This window comes from Scyliorhinus torazame, chromosome 7, assembly GCF_047496885.1.
Source record: "Scyliorhinus torazame isolate Kashiwa2021f chromosome 7, sScyTor2.1, whole genome shotgun sequence".
Taxonomy (NCBI): Eukaryota; Metazoa; Chordata; class Chondrichthyes; order Carcharhiniformes; family Scyliorhinidae; genus Scyliorhinus; species Scyliorhinus torazame.
Window position 1 is genome coordinate 108,996,679 of NC_092713.1, and position 20,831 is coordinate 109,017,509.

Genomic DNA, 20,831 nt, shown 5'->3' on the forward strand with positions numbered 1-20,831 from the left:
ATTTCTAGCCTCACTGGCATGTGGCACAGGGAGTAATCCCGAGATTACAACCCTAGAGGTCCTGTCTTTTAACTTTCTGCCTAGCTCCCTGAACTCCTGCTGCAGGACCTCATGCCCCTTCCTGCCTATGTCATTAGTACCAATATGTACAACGACCTCTGCCTGTTTGCCCTCCCCCTTCAGGATGCCCTCTACCCGTTCGGAGACATCCTGGACCCTGGCATCAGGGAGGCAACATACCATCCTGGAGTCTCTTTCACGTCCACAGAAGCGCCTATCTGTGCCCCTGACTATAGAGTCCCCTATTACTATTGCTCTTCTGCGCTTTGACCCTCCCTTCTGAACATCAGAGCCAGCCGTGGTGCCACTGCTCTGGCTGCTGCTGTTTTCCCCTGATAGGCTATCCCCCCCGACAGTATCCAAAGGGGTATACCTGTTCGAGAGGGGGACAACCACAGGGGATTCCTGCACTGACTGCCTGCCCTTTCTGGTGGTCACCCATTTCTCTGCCTGCACCTTGGGTGTGACCACATTTACATAACTGCGATCTATGACGCTTTCCGCCACCTGCATGCTCCTAAGTGCATCCAATTGCTGCTCCAACCGAACCATGCGGTCTGTGAGGAGCTCCAGTTGGGTGCACTTTCTGCAGATGAAGCCATCCGGGACGCCGGAAGCCTCCCGGACCTGCCACATCTCACAGTCAGAGCACTGCACCCCTCTAACTGACATTGCGTCAATTAATTAAAATTTTAAAAAAAAATTTAATTTTAAATTTAAAATTTTTTAAAAAAATTTTAAATTTCAAAGTTACTGCTAACTATCTGTTTCCTAGCACTAGATTTCTAATAGAAATGCGAAAGCTAAATATAGTACTCTCCGATCTTTAATTAGTTACCAATGCTTAATTTTTTTAATTAAGTGTAGATTCCCAACCAGCCACTCAGGTCACAGCTTTTCTGTGATGTCACTTCAGTTTCCCCCGACACACACAATTTGAAAAAGGTATAAAAGTAAAAATGAGTAAAAATCACTTACTTACCTTCTTACCTTCTGAGTGTCTTAGATGTTCTCAGGTTCTCTCCCTGACAGAGACTGCTCCTCCACCTCCGAACCTTGACTTGCACAATGCTAATAATATAATAATAATAATAATATAATATGGCACTTATCTCACACCAATGGGTCTTATTATTAGGTTAGAGGAGGAGGGCGGGTGGAAGACACTACACGTGTAGTGTCTCGGGTTTCCTCTCCACCAGAATTTATTGGTTGGGGGGGGGGTTCTTCCCAGAAGCCCGCGGGTCGAAAAAAAATAAAACAGAAAAGAAGTGTTTTTTTTAAAAGGATACACTTACCTCCCAGAAATCACTTGCCCACCGCTCCCGCTGAAATCGACTGGCCTGCTCCTGTGAAGGTAAGAGTTTTTAAAGGACACACTTACCTCCCAGAAATCACTTGCCCACCGCTCCCGCTGAAATCGACTGGCCTGCTCCTGTGAAGGTAAGAGTTTTAAAGGACACACTTACCTCCCAGAAATCACTTGCCCACCGCTCCCGCTGAAATCGACTGGCCTGCTCCTGTGAAGGTAAGAGTTTTTAAAGGATACACTTACCTCCCAGAAATCACTTGCCCACCGCTCCCGCTGAAATCGACTGGCCTGCTCCTGTGAAGGTAAGAGTTTTTAAAGGATACACTTACCTCCCAGAAATCACTTGTCCACCGCTCCCGCTGAAATCGACTGGCCTGCTCCTGTGAAGGTAAGAGTTTTTAAAGGACACACTTACCTCCCAGAAATCACTTGCCCACCGCTCCCGCTGAAATCGACTGGCCTGCTCCTGTGAGGGTAAGAGTTTTTAAAGGACACACTTACCTCCCAGAAATCACTTGCCCACCACTCCCGCTGAAATCGACTAGCCTGCTCCTGTGAAGGTAAGAGTTTTTAAAGGACACACTTACCTCCCAGAAATCACTTGCCCACCGCTCCCGCTGAAATCGACTGGCCTGCTCCTGTGAAGGTAAGAGTTTTTAAAGGATACACTTACCTCCCAGAAATCACTTGCCCACCGCTCCCGCTGAAATCGACTGGCCTGCTCCTGTGAAGGTAAGAGTTTTTAAAGGACACACTTACCTCCCAGAAATCACTTGCCCACCGCTCCCGCTGAAATCGACTGGCCTGCTCCTGTGAAGGTAAGAGTTTTTAAAGGACACATTTACCCCCCAGAAATCACTTGCCCACCGCTCCCGCTGAAATCGACTGGCCTGCTCCTGTGAAGGTAAGAGTTTTTAAAGGATACACTTACCTCCCAGAAATCACTTGCCCACCGCTCCCGCTGAAATCGACTGGCCTGCTCCTGTGAAGGTAAGAGTTTTTAAAGGATACACTTACCTCCCAGAAATCACTTGCCCACCGCTCCCGCTGAAATCGACTGGCCTGCTCCTGTGAAGATAAGAGTTTTTAAAGGATACACTTACCTCCCAGAAATCACTTGCCCACCGCTCCCGCTGAAATCGACTGGCCTGCTCCTGTGAAGGTAAGAGTTTTTAAAGGATACACTTACCTCCCAGAAATCACTTGCCCCCCGCTCCCGCTGAAATCGACTGAAAACGCACCGGCATCCAATCCTTTCTTTCCCTCCAGGAGACCAACGATCCGAACGTTCTGCTGGGGGAACGATTCTCCAGGTCCTCCACCTTATCCAGCAGCCGCTTTTGCCGATCCTGTAAAATGCCAATTTGCAGTGCCATCCCAGTGGACTGATCCTCTTGTTCCATCGCCTGCTCCTGTAGCTTTTGGATCGACTGTCCCTGGGCCTTCACTGTCACCTCCATCCGGTCAACAGCCTCCTTAATCGAGGCTACCACCTTGGTCAGGTCCTCCACACACTCCTTGCGGTGCCGGGTGAACTTCTCATCCAGGTATGTAACCAATTGGTCCGTCGACCATTGAGCCGACGGGGCCGGACCTCGCTTCTCTGCCATTGCAGCCATCAAGCTCAGATCCTCACTTCCAACCAACTTTTGATTCCTTCTTTTGTGATTACTTTTTGAGCGTAATTCCATAGGATAGGAGTCGCCTTTTCCTCCTCTCACGTTTATCCACTTATGTTAGAAAAAATTTCCACTAAAATCCAGCTTAAAAGCCGTCAAAAAACTACCAAGAGCAGGAGCTGCTAAATGTGCGACTGTTCACAGCAGAGTCGCCACCGGAAGCCGGCGTCCCTTTAGTTAGGAGGTCCCTGTGGGGGGGGTCCCTTTAGTTAGGTCTCTGGGTGGTCCCTTTAGTTCAGGGGCCCCTGTTGGGGAGGGGGGGGAGGACAGGGCCCTTGTTAAGGGGTCTCTGAGGTCTCTGTTTGGGGTCCTTTAGTTAGGGGTCTCTAGGTCCCTTTATTTAATGGGTATCTGTGAGGGGTCTCCCTATATAGGGGGCCCGTGTGGGGGAGTCTCCCTATTTAGGAGGACTCTATGGATTCCTTTAGTTTGGGGGTCCCTGGCAGAGTCTTCCATTTTAGGGGATCTCTGGTGGGGTGGGGGGGGGGGGGGTTTAGTAGGGGAGGGGTGGGCAAGTAGTGCATTGTGGAAAGGGAGTGTGGCCCTCGGATGGACTTTGGGGGCAACTCCCTTAAGGAGTTACCCACTTGGCCCACCACGTGGTCCACCATGTTAGGTTCATGTTTGGTGAAATCTGTCGTGAATCCCACCCATGTGATTTCTGGTTCAGAGGATCGGAGAATCACGCAAGCCCAGAGATTCTGGTGCCCTGCCCGCTAAGTGGATGCAAATGGGTCATTAAGGCCCATTCACAAGTATTCACATTCTCCGGTGGGTGTAAACCCCAATCCCGCCGCCAGCAGGAGGCTGGAGCATCGCGATCAAACACTGACGGATTTTTCCAAGACGCCCGAATCTCTGCCGTTTCAGGGACACTGCTACAGGTGACAGGTGGTGGAGAATCCAGCCCAATGTCTCTTCATATTGACTGATCTATCTTGATTTCAACAAATATGAATTTTCAGAAAGAACATCTTTCCCTTCCTCAGCTCTGGCCTGGGGGTCAAGGCACCCCTGCAGCTGCTCCACTCGATAACCTTAGCTCGTGGGCATGCTAGTGATGGCTCACTGGCTGCTGCTGATGGCTATCTGGCCTGGCCTCTGCTCTCACTCTGGCCAGTCTGGTTGCTGCCCAGCCATATCGCTATCGCCCTGGTCTCTGGTTGAGTGCCCCACTGCTCCCTGAAAGCTATGATGCCAAAACATGCCTGGCACTCGCACCTTTCGACTGCTCACAACTCTCGTTCGGGTCTCCTCAGGCCTGGGTGACCATGTGTGCTCCTGGCTGGCTGCCTGGCTGCTGCTGGCTATCTGGCCTAGGCTCTGCTCTCACCCTCACTGGTCTGGCTCCCACCCAGCCCTTTGACTCTCAGCTCTGGCTCTGGTTAAGTCGCCCCACTGGCCCTGCTCCACGAAAACTATTATATGTTGCTTGCCAGGTCCTCATACCTCCCGACTGCACACCTTTCTCATTGGTGACTGGGCCTTGAGTCTTGATGACCGCATGTGCTCCTGGCCAGCTGCTATTGGGTGATGGCATTATTTGTCCTGGCCTCTGTTCTTTTTTTCATTGTTTGGTTGCCCACCCACCCTCCTCAACCCTGGATGGAGGTCGAGAGTCGCCCTGCTGCTCCCCTCAACGGCCATTGACCATTGGATTCGCTAAGGCTTCGCAGGCTTGCATCCCGATGTAAGATCATCAATCTCACTTTTGCCTCAGGCAGCCAGACCGAATGTCAGAAACCTGGTTGCTCTTTCCTTCAATGAAAGTTCAGAAACGTCACACCAGTCAATCAGGAGATCCATTTGAACTTCTCTAAGTCTCCACCACTTCTCAACGTCTAGCATACTGTTTTCCCGGAAGTCCATAAATCAAAGCCCGATGTTAGACCATAAGACCATAAGGAGCAGAATTAGGCCACTCGGCCCATCGAATCTGCTCCGCCATTCAATCGTGGCTGATATTTTTCTCATCCCCATTCTCCGGCCTTCTCCGCATAATCCCTGATCTCCTTATTGATCAAAAACCTATCTATCTCTGTCTTAAAGACACTCAGTGATTTGGCCTCCACAGCCTTCTGCGGCAAAGAGTTCCAGATTCACCACCCTCTGGCTGAAGAAATTCTTCCTCATCTCTGTTTTAAAGGATCATCCCGTTAGTCTGAGATTGTGTCTCTGCTTCTAGCTTTTCCTACAAGTGGAAACATCCTCTCCACGTCCACTCTATCCTGGCCTCACAGTATCCTGTAAGTTTCAATAAGATCCCCCCTCATCCTTCTAAACTCCAACGAGTACAGACCCAGAGTCCTCAACCGTTCCTCATACGACAAGCTCTTCATTCCAGGGATCATTCTTGTGAACCTGCTCGAGACCCTTTCCAAGGCCAGCACATCCTTCCTTAGATGCGGAGCCCAAAACGGCTCACAATACTCCAAATGGGGTCTGACCAGAGCCTTATAAACCAGGGGCTGGTTTAGCACAGTGGCTAAACAGATGGCTTGTAATGCAAAACAAGGCCAGCAATGCGGGTTCAATCCCCGTACCGGCCTCCCCGAACAGGCGGTGGAATGTGGCGACTAGGGGCTTTTCACAGTAACTTAATTGAAGCCTACTTGTGACAATAAGCAATGATTATTATTATAGCCTCAGAAGTACAGCCCTGGTCTTGTATTCTAGCCCTGGCATCTTTTTTGCCTTTTATTCTTCACGCCGTAGCCCTCTCTAAGCGCAATAGAAACACAGTTGGAACTTAACCAACTCCACACATCTTCCACCAGCATGAATCTAACCATAGGTTTTACCTTTCCAGGCACAGAAACATTAAATGAAACCCACTTAAAACTACACCTTATTTCTAATGTTTACCAATACAAATATAAATCCCTTAAAACTACTTTTGTTTTCCTAACACCTTCTTCTTTTCACTGGTGTTATATCCACTTTACACAAACTAAGCATGACAAATAACTAACCACATAACCTATTACGTCATGTAAGTACAGTTTTATTAGTTCACAATTACACATGTGATAATAGAGAATTACAATGATTTAACAAAACAAAGTTTTGAGGGGTGTTTCGTGTCGGCCGCATTTGCAAGTTCATGACTTGTATTAAACCGTACTTAGTCCCAATAATGACCGCTCACTTGAATCTCAATATGCCTGGCTCCCTCGCCGTCTAATTGATGTGACTTTCGCCTCAGCTGCTCGCCACTAAATGCTCCGTCACCACTGACTCCCGGTTAAAAAACGAGGATGGCAGCGTCTATACCTACTCCTCACTTTGGGGATGCTGGCCTGGCCAGGCTTCTTGACGCTGTCGATGACGGGCGTAGCACCCTGTTACTCAGAGGGGTTCTCAGAACCAGCAGCAGGTTCAGCAATGCTACCTGGGAGGCAGTGGCAGCTGCTGTCAGTGCGGGCAGTATGACTAGGAGGACCGCTGTCCAATGTCGGAAGAAAACGGAACCACGAGCTGCAAGGATGTTACCCCACTCCCTCCTTTAAAAAAAATTTTTTTTTTTAAATTATTCTCCTTTTTCACATTTTCTCCCACATTTACATCCATCAACAATAAACAATAATCAGCAAGATATGTCAATCCCCATAATAACAACGATCCCATCTACCCACCGACCCCCAAACCTCAACCCGCATGTTTACATAAACAAATGACAAAAAGGAATCAGGGATTACCCGTAGTCACCCTTAATCTTACACAGCTCCTCCTCCTAACCTCGGTTCCTTCCCCCCAACTTTCCACCCCGGCCAGACCACTCGGACCCTGTTCTGCCAGGCTCCGATGGCCGCAGCCACTCCCCCAACCTAAGACCATAAGACATAGGAGCGGAAGTAAGGCCATTCGGCCCATCGAGTCCACTCCGCCATTCAATCATGGCTGATTTCAACTCCATTTACCCGCTCTCTCTCCATAGCCCTTAATTCCTCGAGAAATCAAGAATTTATCAACTTCTGTCTTAAAGACACTCAACGTCCCGGCCTCCACCGCCCTCTGTGGCAATGAATTCCACAGACCCACCACTCTCTGGCTGAAGAAATTTCTCCTCATCTCTGTTCTAAAGTGACTCCCTTTTATTCTAAGGCTGTGCCCCCAGGTCCTAGTCTCCCCTGCTAATGGAAACAACTTCCCTACATCCACCCTATCTAAGCCATTCATTATCTTGTAAGTTTCTATTAGATCTCCCCTCAACCTCCTAAACTCCAATGAATATAATCCCAGGATCCTCAGACGTTCATCGTATGTTAGGCCTACCATTCCTGGAATCATCCGTGTGAATCTCCGCTGGACCCGCTCCAGTGCCAGTATGTCCTTCCTGAGGTGTGGGGCCCAAAATTGCTCACAGTATTCTAAATGGGGCCTAACTAATGCTTTATAAAGCTTCAGAAGTACATCCCTGCTTTTATATTCCAAGCCTCTTGAGATGAACGACAACATTGCATTTGCTTTCTTAATTACGGACTCAACCTGCAAGTTTACCTTTAGAGAATCCTGGACTAGGACTCCCAAGTCCCTTTGCACTTCAGCATTATGAATTTTGTCACCGTTTAGAAAATAGTCCATGCCTCTATTCTTTTTTCCAAAGTGCAAGACCTCGCACTTGCCCACGTTGAATTTCATCAGCCATTTCTTGGACCACTCTCCTAAACTGTCTAAATCTTTCTGCAGCCTCCCCACCTCCTCCATACTACCTGCCCCTCCACCTATCTTTGTATCATCGGCAAACTTAGCCAGAATGCCCCCAGTCCCGTCATCTAGATCGTTAATATATAAAGAGAACAGCTGTGGCCCCAACACTGAACCCTGCGGGACACCACTCGTCATCGGTTGCCATTCCGAAAAATAACCTTTTATCCCAACTCTCTGCCTTCTGCCTGACAGCCAATCGTCAATCCATGTTAGTACCTTGCCTCGAATACCATGGGCCCTTATTTTACTCAGCAGTGTCCCGTGAGGCACCTTATCAAAGGCCTTTTGGAAGTCAAGATAGATAACATCCATTGGCTCTCCTTGGTCTAACCTATTTGTTATCCCTTCAAAGAACTAACAGGTTTGTCAGGCACGACCTCCCCTTACTAAATCCATGCTGACTTGTCCTAATCTGACCCTGCACTTCCAAGAATTTAGAAATCTCATCCTTAACAATGGATTCTAGAATCTTGACAACAACCGAGGTTAGGCTAATTGGCCTATAATTTTCCATCTTTTTCCTTGTTCCCTTCTTGAACAGGGGGGTTACAACAGCGATTTTCCAATCCTCTGGGACTTTCCCGGACTCCAGTGACTTTTGAAAGATCATAACTAACACCTCCACTATTTCTTCAGCTATCTCCTTTAGAACTCTAGGATGTAGTCCATCTGGGCCCGGAGATTTATCAATTTTTAGACCTCTTAGTTTCTCTAGCACTTTCTCCTTTGTGATGGCTACCATATTCAACTCTGCCCCCTGACTGTCCGGAATTGGTGGGATATTACTCATGTCTTCTACTGTGAAGACTGACGCAAAGTACTTATTTAGTTCCTCAGCTATTTCCTTGTCTCCCATCACAAAATTACCAGCGTCATTTTGGAGCGGCCCAATGTCAACCTTTGCCTCCCGTTTGTTTTGAATGTATTTAAAGAAACTTTTACTATCATTCCTAATGTTACTGGCTAGCCTACCTTCAAATTTGATCCTCTCTTTCCTTATTTCTCTCTTTGTTATCCTCTGTTTGTTTTTGTAGCCTTCCCAATCTTCTGACTTCCCACTACTCTTTGCCACATTATAGGCTTTCTCTTTTGCTTTGATGCATTCCCTAACTTCCTTTGTCAGCCATGGCTGCCTAATGCCCCCTCTGATAACCTTTCTTTTCTTTGGGATGAACCTCTGCACTGTGTCCTCAATTACTCCCAGAAACTCCTGCCATTGCTGTTCTACTGTCTTTCCCACTAGGCTCTGCTCCCAGTCGATTTTCGTCAGTTCCTCCCTCATGCCCCTGTAGTTACCTTTATTTAACTGTAACACCTTTACATCTGATTCTACCTTCTTTCTTTCAAATTGGAGATTGAATTCTACCATATTATGATCACTGCCTCCTAAGTGCTCCCTTACTTTAAGATCTTTAATCAAGTCTGGCTCATTACATAACACTAAGTCCAGAATGGCCTGTTCCCTCGTGGGCTCCATCACAAGCTGTTCCAAAAAGCCCTCCTGTAAACATTCAATGAATTCCCTTTCCTTGGGTCCACTGGCAGCATTATTTACCCAGTCCACCTGCATATTGAAGTCCCCCATGATCACTGTGACCTTGCCTTTCTGACATGCACTTTCTATTTCGTGGTGCATTTTGTGCCCCTGGTCCTGACCACTGTTAGGAGGCCTGTACATAACTCCCATTATGGTTTTTTTGCCTTTGTGGTTCCTCAACTCTACCCACACAGACTCCACATCATCTGACCCTATGTCATTTAGTGCTATTGATTTAATTTCATTCCTAATTAACAAGGCAACCCCGCCCCCTCTGCCCACCTCCCTGTCTTTTCGATAGGTTGTGAATCCCTGGATGTTTAAATGCCAGTCCTGAACCCCCTGCAACCATGTCTCTGTGATGCCTACCACATCATACCTGCCAGTCACAATCTGGGCCACAAGCTCATCTACCTTGTTCCGTACACTGCGCGCATTTAAATATAGCACCTTTAATTCTCTATTGACCGTCCCTTTTTGTTTTCTTAGTGTGGTGGACCTTGGTTTACTGAGCCTTTCCGTACACTGTGTCATATTTTGTGGGATGGGGACTATCGTAACCTCTCCTGAGTTTTGTCTTTTCGTGCTTTTTTGTATTCCTAAGCAGCTACGCTTCCCACTGATTACTTCACCTCTTGGTTCCCTGACTTTCCCTTCCCCCCCAATCTTTAGTTTAAAGTCCTATTGACCACCCTATTTATTCTTTTCGCCAGAACACTGGTCCCAGCTCGGTTCAGGTGGAGACCATCCCAACGGTATAGGTCCCCCCTGTCCCAAAACTGATGCCAGTGTCCCATGAAAAGGAACCCCTCTTTCCCACACCACTCTTTCAGCCATGTGTTAACTTCCCTTATTCGTGCCTCCCTATGCCAATTTGCACGTGGCTCGGGCAGTAATCCGGAGATTATGACCCTTGAGGACCTGTTTTTTAATTTGAATCCTAGCTCTTTATAATCTCTAAACAGGTCCTCTTTCCTAGACTTGCCTATGTTGTTGGTACCGACATGGACCACAACAACTGGATCCTCCCCCTCCCTCTCCAGTATCCTTTCAAGCCAGTCAGAGATGTCCCGCACCCTAGCACCGGGCAGGCAACATACCATGCGGGACTCTTTATCCGGCTCACAAAGGATACTATCTATCCCCCTGATAATAGAATCCCCTACAACTACAACTTGCCTATTTACTCCCTCCCCTTGAATGGCCTGCTGAACCATGGTGCCTTGGTCAGCTGACTCATCCTTCCTGCAGCCCTGTTCGCCATCCACACAGGGAGCAAGTGCCTCATACCTGTTGGACAGAGTCAAGGGCTGAGGCTCCTGAGTTCCTGACTGCTGGTTCCCTTTACCTGCCTGACTTGCAGTCACACCCTGCTGTCCCTGGCCACTGGCTGGATTTAAACTACTTACTCTGACTGGTGTGACTGCCTCCTGAAACACAGTGTCCAGGTAAGACTCCCCCTCCCGGATGTGCCTCAGTGTTTGAAGCTCAGACTCCAGCTCATCAACTCTTTAGGGCGGCACGGTAGCACAAGTGATAAGCACTGTGGCTTCACAGCGCCAGGGTCCCAGGTTCGATTCCCGGCTTGGGTCACTGTCTGTGAGGAGTCTGCACGTTCTCCCCGTGTCTGCGTGGGTTTCCTCCGGGTGCTCCGGTTTCCTCCCACAGTCCAAAGACGTGCAGGTAAGGTGGATTGGCCATGATAAATTGCCCTTAGTGACCAAAAAAAGGTTAGGAGGGGTTATTGGGTTATACGGGGATGGGGTGGAAGTGAGGGCTTATGTGGGTCGGTGCAGACTCGATGGGCCGAATGGCCTCCTTCTGCACTGTATGTTCTATGTAATCTATGTAAACTCTGAGCCGGAGCTCTTCGAGCAGCCAACACTTACTGCAGATGTGGTCGCTGCAGCTCGCAATGGGATCTGCCAGCTCCCACATCAAGCAGCTCAAGCACATCACCTGTTCACTCCCGTTCACTGGCCGGCTTAAACCGGCCAGCGTGGAGGCCCCCGCCCGGGTCCCTTTCCCCCTTGCCCGGCCCTAGGAAAGCCCAAAGATCCCCTTTTAGCACACAAACCCCGCCTATCCACCTACACCCCAAAGAGCCCTCATTTCGAGTGAAAGTCACGTCCCTTCCCTTGTCCAAATATATACAACATTGGCTCCTTTAGCCTCTACACCCGCGCGCAGTGATACAAAAAAGAAGAAAATACAGTCATGAGGTTACATCGGCACATGGCCATTCCTCAATTTGTCAGTTCTGCCACAGTCCTTCTGCTTTCGCAAACTCCTCTGCTGCTTCCGCTGTTCCAAAATAAAAGTCCCTGAGCTTGTAAGTCACCCTCAGCTTCGCTGGGTATATAATACCGCACCGCACCTTGCTAATGTACAGTGCCCTCTTCACCAGGTTGAAGGCAGCCCGCCTCCTCGCCAGCTCCACCGTAAAGTCCTGGTATACACGTATACCAGCTCCAGCCCACAGCACCACCCGCTTCTGCTTGGCCCAGCTCAGGACCTTCTCCTTCACACTGTACCTACGGAAGTACAGAGTCACTGCCCTTGGCGGCTCACTCGCCTTTGGTACAGGCCTCCACGACCGATGAGCCCGATCCAGTTCATATCGGGAGGGATCCTCCCCCTCCTCCAATAGTTTTGCCAGCATCGCGGCAAAATACTCAGTCGGCTTCGGTCCTTCAACTCCTTCGGGCAGCCCCACAATCACCAAATTCTGTCGCCTGGATCTGTTGTCCATTTTTCCTCGCAGATCCTTGTTAGTGTCCATCACCTTCCGCATCTCCTTCCCCATCGAGGCACGTTGATCACCGTGCTGCAATAACGTCTCCTCCACTTCCTTCAGCGCCTCCCCTTGCTCTCGCACCTCCGCCACTGCACTCGCCACCTCCGTCCTCACCGGGGAAACCGCCTCCTCCACCAGCACACTCAAAACCTCCCTCATCTCCTTCCTCACCGTCTCCATGCATTTCGCAATCTGCACCAACTGCTTTTCGAATTCCGCAGCCATCACCTTAGTTATTTCTTCAGCCGTAAGCAATGCGGCCTCCCCTGGTGCTCCAGCCTCCATTTTCCTTGGTGACCCCGCGGTGACCTTTCCACTCCCCGACGGACCGTCAGCTGTTTTTTTTACGGCCGTTTTTTTGCTCACCCTCGACATTTTTCTTTTTTTTTTCTGTGCCTTCACTGTGCCTCCTTCGTGCCTTCTCCCTGCTTCTGCCGTCTCCCTGGACCCTGGGACCGGGCTTAAAGCCCCGAAAATGCCGTTCCCGAACGGGAGCCCTCCATTGTGCGGCCGCCTCCCGCCCGCCGTCACCGGAAGTCCTACCCCGCTCCCTCCTGGCATCAGTTCCACCTGCCACCCCTCAAATTCCCAAACCCCCCCCCCCCAATCCACTGGCTGGCACCTCGCAGACCTTCAAGCGTGTTCCTCAGAACCCGCTGGCCCACACCAGCACAATCCCTTCATGTCTAGGTACGGTGCTCACACATGCCACCTGCTATAGACCCTTCTGACCCATCAATCATGCAGCTCACAACGTCCTCTCTTTGTCCCATAGGAGAAGATAGCCCATAGTAAGACTGAATGGGCAAAGACCCGGTGGGGGGGAGGGGGGGGGGGGGGGGGATTGTAGAGATTGAGTCCTCACCCCTATGAGAAACGGGCTCTGGAAATTGTGGGATTGCCCGAGGAGAGAGCAGTGACCGACAGCGAGGTTGGCCTGCGCCAAAGAGGTGAGGATCCACAGTCCCTTCATCCAGATGAAGGAGGCCATTCTGCCCACCAAATCTGCACTGACCCTCTTAAAGAGCACCCTACCTAGAATGATCTTTGGCAAACTATTTACATGGCTTTCCTCCTACATCTTGTGTAGTATTACTGACAAGCATTTTTTAATCAGAGCCTTTGGTCATTGACTCAGAAAGATAATTTTGCAACATCTGCACTTCTGATTGATAATTTGTACTTTCAAATTTTGCAAGTACTTCAGTTGTTTTCTCGTTGTCCATTTCTGACTTTGAAACACCAGTAATATTATTTGGATCAGTTCTTTGCTCAACTGTATCAGTATTCAAAATTTTTTTTATTCCCAGGAACAATTTGGAATTGCGACACTATTCATCTTCTTCTTCATTTGCTCCATTTTGCTTTGACGTTCAAAAATCTCATTGTTCTGCTCACGGTGAAATTTTAAACGTTTTTTAGTTCTGCTTTTTAATTCTGCATTCATAGAATCCGTACAGTGCAGAAGGAGGCCATTTGGCCCATCGAGTCTGCACCAAACTTCTGAAGGAGCATGATACCTCGGCCCACGGGCTATCCCTGTAACTCCATATAACCTTTGGACACTAATGGGAAATTTAGCATGGCCAATCCACCTAACCTGCACATCTTTGGACTGTGGGAGGAAACTGGAGCACCCGGAGGATACCCACGCAGACACGCGAGAATGTGCAAACTCCACACAGACAGTCACCCAAGGTCAGAATTGAACTGGGTCCTGGCTCTGAGGCAGCAGTGCTGACTACTGTGCCACCTTGCCATCCCTTCAACCAATTATTCTGGTACACCAGAACCCACTTTTCTTGTTAAAGGAATTTCCTACACTTCATAAATACTTCTGATGCTTGAGGTTCACCAAGTTATAACTGAAGATCAACCTTTGTCAAGTTTGCTTTTACAAGTTTATCCTTTAGACAATTCAAATCCTCAGTCAAATGGTCCACTTTCCCTGACTGATTGTTTGTTGTTCTCATCGTTTTTTTTTTCATTCGCAAACTCCTCTTTCATGCCTGAAAGTTGAGTTTCTGTGTTCATCAGGTTTTCCTTCAATTGCTTGTTATCTACAATAAGTCTCATTTTCTCCACTGCAGTTTTCAAAAGTTTATTAAGATCACCAGTTGTCATCACATTACCCTCTCCTCAAGCCAAATCATTACCTAGGATGAAATCTATTCAACCAATAAGTAATTTAGGAATAATATTCAGTGTAACAATTCTATTTACAAAATTACTTTCTAAATTAACTTCACACAAATAAACAAGTTCATCCCTTCTATTAATACCTCTTACTAATACTTTTTCCTTCATAAAATGTTCTGGAATACAAATTGTATCATCGGCCACCATCAATCATTAATCTGTCCCCGTATCTCTCAAGGTTTTGATTCCTATACTTACTTTGTTAGACGATTAAAGGAAAACTTCTTCCTTTGAAACAAACCATCCAGACATCCAATAGCCTGACTTCCTTTAAGTTTAGATTTATTGTCACGTGTACCGAGGTACAATGGAAAGTATTATTCTGCGTATCGTCCAGGCAGTTCGTTGCACACATGAAAATCATAGGACATACAATAAATACACAATGTAAATACATGGGCATAGACATTGGTGAAGCATGCAAAATGTATAGCTACAACAGTCGAGGAGGTGTGTAGGGAGATCAGTTCAGTCCATAAGAGGGCCATTCAGGGGACTTCCAGTGACGGCGGGTGGGAGGCAGCCGCACACTGGAGGGCTCCCGCTCAGGAATAGGTATTCCGGAGTTTTAACGCCTGGTCCTGGGAGCAACAGTGGCTGAAAAGGCTGTAAGAAGGCACAGGGAGTAGAAAAGTCCAAGTTTGGGAGAAAAAAGGCCGTAAAAAAGGGGGTTAACGGAGGTCCGCCAGGGAGTGGAAAAAGTCAGCGCAGGAACTGTAAGGAAAGCGGAGGCTGGAGCACCAGGGGAGGCCGCAGCAGAAGAAATGACCAAGTGATGGCTGTGGAACTTAAAAAACAGTTCACAAAACACATGGAAGCGACGAAGAAGGAGATGGGGGCGGTATTGAAAGTGCTGGTGGAGGAGGCGATTGCCCCGGTGAGGGCAGCGGTATCAAGCTCAGCGGCGGAGGTGCGGGAGCAGGGTGAGACACTGAAAGAAGTGGAAGAGGCATTATCGCAGCACCGTGATCAACTCACCTCGATGGGGAAGGAGTTGCGGAAGGTGATAGAGATCAACAAGGGTCTGCGAGCCAAAATGGAAGACCTGGAAAATAGATCCAGGTGACAGAATCTGAGGATTGTGGTTCTGCCCGAAGGGGTGGAAGGCTCGAGGCCTACGGAGTATTTTGCCACGATGTTGGCAAAGCTATTGGGGCAGTGGGACGATCCCTCCCGATATGAACTCGATCGGGCTCATCGGTTGTGGAGGCCTATACCAAAGGCGAGTGAGCCGCCAAGAGTAGTAACTCTGTGTTTCCGTAGGTGTAACGTGAAGGAGAATGTCCTGTGCTGGGCAAAGCAGAAGCGGGTGGTGCAGTAGGCTGGAGCTGGTATACGCATATACCAGGACTTTACGGTGGAGCTGGCGAGGAGGCGGGCTGCCTTCAGCCGGGTGAAGAAGGCACTGTACGTCAGCTAGGTGCAGTGTGGCATAGTATATCCAGCTAAGTTAAGGGTGACCTACGAATCCAAGGACTTTTATTTTGGGACGGCGGAAGCAGCGGAGGAGTTTGCGAAGGCAGAAGGACTGTGGCAGAATTGAGAAATGGTCGTGTACCGATGTAACCTCATGTAACTTTATTTTTTCACTGCGCGTTGGTGTATGTACTAAATGAGTCAACATTGTATATATTTGGACAAGGGAAGAGATGGGACTTTCATTTGCAATGATGGTTCTATGGGGCTTGGATGTGTATGTGGCGGTTGTGTGCTAAAGGGGATTTCTTGGTTTTCCTGGGACCGGGCAAGGGGGAAGGAGACCCGGGCTGGGGCCTCCACGCTGGCCGGTTTAAGCCGGCCAGTGAGCGGGAGTGAGGTGGGGGGAAGGGCTGTGGCCATCGGAGCCTGGTAGAACAGGTTTCGGTGAGTCTAGCCGGGGTGAAAAGTTGGGGGAAGGAACCGAGGCTGGAGGAAGGAGTTTACAAGTGGAAGTGGAGGGGAGGACTCTGGGAGGGCTGGGGAGGGGTCTACAATTCATGGGTGGCATTCACGGTACTCTTTTGGGGTTTGGATGGCATTGAATATTGGGGGGGGGTGGTGTTGGGAGGTGGACTGTATATGTCAATGGTGACCATAGGCGATTCCTGATTCCTTTTTCTTTTTTCCTTTTTTTTTCCACCTTGGGAGGGTTTGTTTTATTTGATGCTTATATTGTCAGGTGGGTCGTTGTTTGGGGTGGTGGGAGGATGTGATCGTTGTATTCGTTATCGTTTACTGTTTGTTGGTGGGGTGTAAATTCTGATGAAAATGTGAAAATGGAGAATAAAAATGTTTTTTTAAGGGCCATTCAGGAATCTGGCAACAGCAGGGAAGAAGCTGTTTTTGAATCTGTTGGTATGTCTTCTCAGGCTTTTGTATCTTCTGCCCGATGGAAGAGGTTGGGAGAGAGAATAATCTGGGTGTGAGGGTCCTTTGATTATAAGAACATAAGAACAAGCAGCAGGAGTAGGCCACCTGGCCCCTCGAGCCGGCTCCGCCATTCAATGAGATCATGGTTGATCTTTTTTGGACTCAGCTCCACTTTCCGGCCCGAACAACATAACCCTTAATCCCTTTATTCTTCAAAAAACTATCTATCTTTATCTTAAAAACATTTAATGAAGGAGCCTCAACTGCTTCACTGGGCAAGGAATTCCATAGATTCACAACCCTTTGGCTGAAGAAGTTCCTCCTAAACTCAGTCCTAAATCTACTTCCCCTTATTTTGAGGCTATGCCCCCTAGTTCTGCTTTCACCCGCCAGTGGAAACAACCTGCCCGGATCTATCCTATCCCCTTCATAATTTTATATGTTTCTATAAGATCCCCCCGCATCCTTCTAAATTCCAACGAGTACAGTCCCAATCTACTCAACCTCTCCTCGTAATCCAACCCCTTCAGCTCTGGGATTAACCTAGTGAATCTCCTCTGCACACCCTCCAGCGCCAGTACGACCTTTCTCAGGTAAGGAGACCAAAATTGAACACAATACTCCAGGTGTGGCCTCACTAATACCTTATACAATTGCAGCATAACCGCCCTAGTCTTAAACTCCATCCCTCTAACAATGAAGGACAAAACTCCATTTGCCTTCTTAATCACCTGTTGCACCTGTAGTTTCTTACAGTCTTGGACCAAGCAGTTGCCATATCAAGCTGTGATGCAGCCAGATAGGATGCTTTCTTTGGCGCATCTATAAAAATTGATAAGTCAGTGTGGACGTGCCTAATTTCCTGAGGAAATATAGGCACTGTTATGCTTTCTTGATTGTAGTGTTGATGTGGATGGACCAGGACAGATGGTTGGTGATGTTTACACCTAGGAATTTGAATCTGTCAACCATCTCCACCTTGTCACCATTGATGTGCACAGGGGCATGTACACACTTTGCTTCCTGAAATCGATGACTAGTTTGTTAATTCTGCTGACGTTGAGGGAGAGATTGTTGTTGTTGCACCATGCCACTAGGTTCTCTCTTTCCCTCCTATACTCAGTGTATTTGAGATTTGACCCACTACAGTCGTGCCATTAGCAAACTTGTAGAGTTGGAGCTGAATTTTGACACTCAGTCGTGTGTGTATAAGGAGTGTAATAGGGGGATAAGTACGCAGCCTTGCGGGACCCCGGTATTGAGGACTATCGTGGAGGAGGTGTTATTTATCCTTATTGATTGCAGTCTGTAGGTCAGGATGTCGAGGATCCAGTTGCAGAGGGAGGAACGGAGTCCTAGGTTTTAGAGTTCTGATATGAGCTTGGCTAGGATTATGGTGTTGGAGGAGCTGTAGTCAATGAATAGGAGTCTGACATAGGAGTCCTTGTTGTCGAGATGCTCCAGGGATGAGTGTAGGGCCAGGTAGGTAGCGTTTGCTGTGGGCCGGTTGTGGTACTATGCAAATTGCAATGGATCAAGGCATTCTGGGAGTATGGAGTTGATGTGTCTCATGACTAAGCTCGGGAAGCACTTCATAATGATAGATGTCAGGGCCACCGGGCGGTAGTCATTGAGGCATGTTGCCTGGATCTTTTTTGGCACCAATATGATAGTGGTCTTCTTGAAGCAGGTGGGAATCTCGGAACGGAGTTGGGAGAGGTTGAAGATGTCTGTCAACACACCTGCCAGTTGGTTTGTGCAGGATCGGAGTGCATGACCAGGGACTCCATCAGGATCTGTTGCTTTCCGTGTGTTCACTTTCGAGAAGGCCAATCTGACTTCTGAGGTTGTGACAGTCGGTATGGGTGTGTCTGAGGCTGTTGGGGCAGTTGACAATGGTTTGTTGGCTTCCTGCTCGAATCGAGCATAGAATTTTTCAGGGAGGGACGCTCTGTTGCCAGAGATTCTACTCAGCTTTGCTTCTTCATGCTTTTGCCTTGTATTTATTCTCCATGCCATAGCCCTCTCTAAGCACAATAAAAACATGTTGGAATTTATTTATTTATTTATTTTTTAAATTTAGGGTACCCAATTATTTTTTCCAATTAAGGGGCAATTTAGTGTGGCCAATTCACCTATCCTACACATCTTTGCATTGTGGGGATGAAACCCACGCAGACACGGGGAGAACGTGCAAACTCCAGACGGACAGTGACCCAGGGCCAGGATTCGAACCCAGGGCCTGAGCGCCGTAGGCAGCGATGCTAACCATTGTGCTACTATGCTACCCCTGAATTTAACTTATCTCACACATACAAACACCTTTGTCTGGCATGAATGTAATTATGGGTTTTACACTTCCAGGCGCATAGACAATAAATTAAACTCAGTTAAAACTGTACCTTATTTTTAATGTTTACCAACACAAATATTAAAACTACCTTTGTTTTCCGAACAATTGATATGATATTAGCTAGGACACTTTTGTGAGGGCCACGAAGATTCCAGCACAAGTTTTAAGGATACAAAGTAATAACATATATTTACAATAACATATATATATATATATATATATATATATATGTAACAGCAGCAGCAACTTCCCTTGCTGCACACTCCTTCCTGCTGGTTCCTAAACTGGCCAGCTTTATTTATACTTGGAGTTTACTAATGGTTTCTCCGTTAGTCCCCAACCAATGGTAAGCAGGCAGGTTATAACAGACACCAAGGATAATTCCCTATTCTTGTGTGAAATAGTGTTTCAACATCTTTTATATTTGTCCAAAAGAGCAGATGGAGCCTTGCTTTCATGACCCATCTATAAAACAACGCCTTCAACAGTGCAGCACTCCCTCAGAGTCTAGATTTTGTTCTCAGCTCCCTGAAGTGGGACTTGAACTCATTACCCCCTGGTTCAGAGACAAGTGCTACCTACCCACAGGGTGACAGAAGACGAATGTTGCTATATATTCCTTAGAAGGTCCTGAAGTCATCAGTCAGTGCCCCTGCTGCAGGTCATGGGGTGATTAAAATTATCTGAATGTACAGAAACAAATGAGGTCAGGTTAGATTAGATGGAGAACTCCATCTACTTGTTCCCTGGGAGTTGGGAGTACAAGACCTGACCCAAATGTTTGCTGCTGTCAAACATTTCTGACATACATTCTTACTAATGTCATTTTTTCATTTTTACTGACATAAATGTGTTGATAAAATCCAAAATAGAACAAAATAATTAGATCAATGTCAAGAGGTTACTGAGTCTAATAGACTGAGGACTCCTAATTTTTAAAATTATTTTACTGTTTTCTGCCTTCAAACTGCTCATAGTGGCTATATGATGTGGGGAACTTCAAATAGGTTTGTTCAACGTGTGTAACAAATCTTTGTTTTAATAGTGACATTGAAATTTAAAGACCTTTATAAAAAGAATGTGATCATTAGTTCAATCAAAAGTGATGCAAGTAATTGCATTGATAAATATATATTGAGAATAAAAATTGATGTGCTTCATTAACAGGAGCTGGAAGCCGGGAAGAAATCGTAATCTTCTCAGATCCTACACAAGACAATTTTGTGGCTTCAAAATCTCAAAACATTAGCTTAGTTCACCTGACTTTAGTACAGCGGGGAACTACTGATGGCATTGTGGTAGTAGAATCTGGCCACATGGCTCTTGAAGATTGTCTTTTAAAATGTGAAGGCACTGGCATTTGTGTTCTCACAGGAGCAGCCTTAACAATGAAAAACTGTGAACTGACAGGAGCTCAGGTTAGTATAACATGGTGGCAAAATCGAAAGCAGTCTGCATTCAGAAACTTTGAACTTGACTTATGCTTTACCTCACATAGTTTGGAACACAAAAATAGGTAGGACAGTAAGTTGTGAAGGGGATCTAAGGAGGCTACAAAGGGATGTAGATAGGTTAAGTAAGTGGGAAAAGATCTGGGAAATGTTGTATGATGCAGGAAAATGTGTAATTGCCCATATTGGCAGGAAGAAGCATATCTAAATGGTGAGAGATTACAAAGCTCTGAAATGCAGAGGGATCTATGTGTCCTAGTGCACTGTTGTCTGTAAAACCCAACAACATTTTACTCAGGTGCCTTTCTTTGCGAGATGAATAAAGGACAAATACAAGTGTAAGATTCAATCAAATTTATTTATCAAACAGTAAAAACAGTTACC

The 20,831-nt window shown here is 47.3% G+C and overlaps 1 protein-coding gene across 1 annotated transcript in view; it reads left to right on the top strand.

Moving 5' to 3' along the window:
- LOC140426443 (testicular spindle-associated protein SHCBP1L-like) overlaps nucleotides 1-20,831 on the top strand; it is a 294,116-nt gene that overhangs the window by 226,098 nt on the left and 47,187 nt on the right. Inside the window, exon 8 of the mRNA XM_072511238.1 lies at nucleotides 20,164-20,414. Within this exon, the coding sequence (XP_072367339.1) occupies nucleotides 20,164-20,414 (251 nt within the window). The remainder of the gene's footprint in view (nucleotides 1-20,163; nucleotides 20,415-20,831) is intronic.